Here is a 2,500-nt window from a genome sequence, read left to right as displayed (position 1 = left end):
GAGGACCCTTCGGCGGCCGGGCAGCCGCGAGTTCCTTGGGGGCCGAGAGGCAGAGGTCGGGTCGGGATGGTGAGGACCACGACTCCAGAGCCCGAGGAGGAGGCCACTAGCTCCCCGACGTATGAGGAGGAAGATCCGAATGAAGCTGAGGCGCCGACGGATCCCTGGCAAACCCAGCCCACCTACCCCATGGAACCCACTGAACCCACTTACCCTTACCCAGTAGAACCCACCGAACCCACCGAACCTACTTATCCCTACCCTATGGAGCCCACCGAACCCACATACCCTTACCCCCCAGAACCCACCGAACCCACATACCCTTACCCCCCAGAACCCACCGAACCCACAGAACCGGAGCCTTTTGACACGGCAGAGCCCACAGAGCCCGGACTAGAAACCGAAACAACGACGGCTCCGGACGAGGAGGAGTCCAAGAAAGACCGCAAAAAGAAGAAGAAAGACCGAAAGAAAAATAAGAAAAACAAAAACAAGAAGGGGCAAAAGAAGAAGAAGAAGGACCGCAAAAACCAGGATCCGGAGGGCACTGACTCGCCGGACAGTGTTTCCAACGAGACGTCAGTTTTTTATCGTATTTTGCAAGATGTAAATGGCTTGATAAAAAGCTTCGAGAAACCCGATGCTCCACATACTAGATGAGCATCAATAAACGGTAGATCCATGAAATAAACTTACCCCTTTCTTTTGTTGACAAGGAGAAAGGAGTGTACCTCTTGATTAAAATATGTATATAAATGATAATCTTACCGGAACTGAAGCATGCCTTCCTTTTATCATGTACTGTATATAGCAACACTAGATCTTCTGTGACGGAATGCATAATGGTGCATTTCCTAATTTTTCTATATTTTTCATTCTCTACTTATCATCTACATATCCATCATCTTTCCACGAAGATCTAAAACTAAAACTAAAAATTAAGACAAAAAAAAAAAAAAAAAATGTGAATGACCCTTCTTGGCATTAACTTGAACCCGGTCATTCTAGATAACAAATCCACTAAATATAACGACCCACTGTGGTCTTGTGGCTTCAGCTCCGTTCTCCGTTCTGTTCCTTAAAGTGCCTGGGTTCAAGTTCCTGCTCTATTATGGTGTAATACACAGTTTTCGAAAGGCTCTACAGGTTTTTCAGTGCATGAAGATTGCAAAGATGTCTTGTAATGCATTCTAAAAGATGTTCTTACATATTCTTTCACAATTAAATGGATGGGAAAAGTGCATGATAGCAATAAGTCTTTATTGAAAAGTTCTACAAATAGGTGGAGATTTGTTTCGAATGTCACACATAATTATAATGTACGCTGTCTGTATTCCAAGACAATTTAGTTGATAGTGTGTATGTCTTACTTCTGTATCTTTCAAATTTCCTAATCAAACTCATTTCTCTCTCTCTCTCTCTCTCTCTCTCTCTCTCTCTCTCTCTCTCTCTCTCTCTTCCTCTCTCTCTCTCTCTCTCTCTCTTCCTCTCTCTCTCTCTCTCTCCCTCTTCTCTCTCTCTCTCTCTCTCTCTCTTTCTCTCTCTTCCTCTCTCTCTCTCTCTCTCTCTCTCTTCCTCTCTCTCTCTCTCTCTCTTCCTCTCTCTCTCTCTCTATCTCTCTCTATCTTTATATCTCTCTCTATCTCTCTCTCTCTCTCTCTCTCGCGCGCGCGCGCGCGCGTGCTCGACCATTCCTTGCACACAGGGCGTAATTTAGAAGCAAAATGAAACCCTGTCGCACCAAGAATAACCACAAATAATAACAAAATCATTTATTTATGGTTTTATGTATTTACTCTCTCTCGTTCTTAATCTGAAATATCTAAAATATCTTTCTTCCAGGTATGAGTGTCCTTCATTCTTATTATTGCACTTCCTTAAGGTTCTTAGTATGCTACTTATCAGTTGCTCTTCCTCGCTGAACTTTTCAATCTTTTAAGACCTTCTCAATATATCTATTTTATCTTCTCTATCTCTCTTTTTTTTTTTTTTTTTTTTTTGCCAACTTTCCAGCATGATGTCCTAATTGTTTTGAACTCCCTTTCTCCCGTCCTTTCTCTCTCATTTCCAGACTTCTTTCCCGGTTTATAATTATTTTTTTTGAACGTTGTTTTCAGTATGAGTTTCCTCCAAGCCTACATAGTTTGACTGTCTGCCGTTGCGTTTCCACAATACTCTTGCGTACTTAGATCAATTTACTTACGTTATAATTAGTTACTGAGCTTTCGTGTGTTCCGACTTTTGCTTGAAATTATCCGCTCTTTTGAGAAATGCCGTTTTCTGCGCACGCTTTCGACGAATTCCCTTAAATCCCGCACTGTTCATCGAGCGAACCCGGCGATGATTCAGCTATCCCGCCCTGGTCTCGAACTCACTCTTTTCTTGTCTTTTTACGCTTGTTTTGTCGCTACTGCGTTTCTTCCAGAGTTAACTTTGATGTTTTTTTTGTTTTTTTTTGGGGGGGGAGGAGGGATTCATGGCACGTAGGTTAAGTAGCTCT

The 2,500-nt window shown here is 42.8% G+C and overlaps 1 protein-coding gene across 1 annotated transcript in view; it reads left to right on the top strand.

Annotated features, from left to right (window-relative positions):
- The window catches only part of LOC125036396, a 29,548-nt gene that overhangs the window by 24,879 nt on the left and 2,169 nt on the right, over positions 1 to 2,500 (top strand). Inside the window, exon 12 of the mRNA XM_047628990.1 lies at positions 1 to 578. This exon is cut by the window's left edge and continues 85 nt beyond it. Coding sequence (XP_047484946.1) covers positions 1 to 578 — 578 coding nt within the window. The remainder of the gene's footprint in view (positions 579 to 2,500) is intronic.

The sequence above is a fragment of the Penaeus chinensis genome, chromosome 21 (genome assembly GCF_019202785.1).
Source record: "Penaeus chinensis breed Huanghai No. 1 chromosome 21, ASM1920278v2, whole genome shotgun sequence".
In the NCBI taxonomy this organism is placed as follows: Eukaryota; Metazoa; Arthropoda; class Malacostraca; order Decapoda; family Penaeidae; genus Penaeus; species Penaeus chinensis.
Note: the sequence above shows the minus strand (reverse complement) of the source record. Positions and strands in the feature narration are given on the sequence as shown.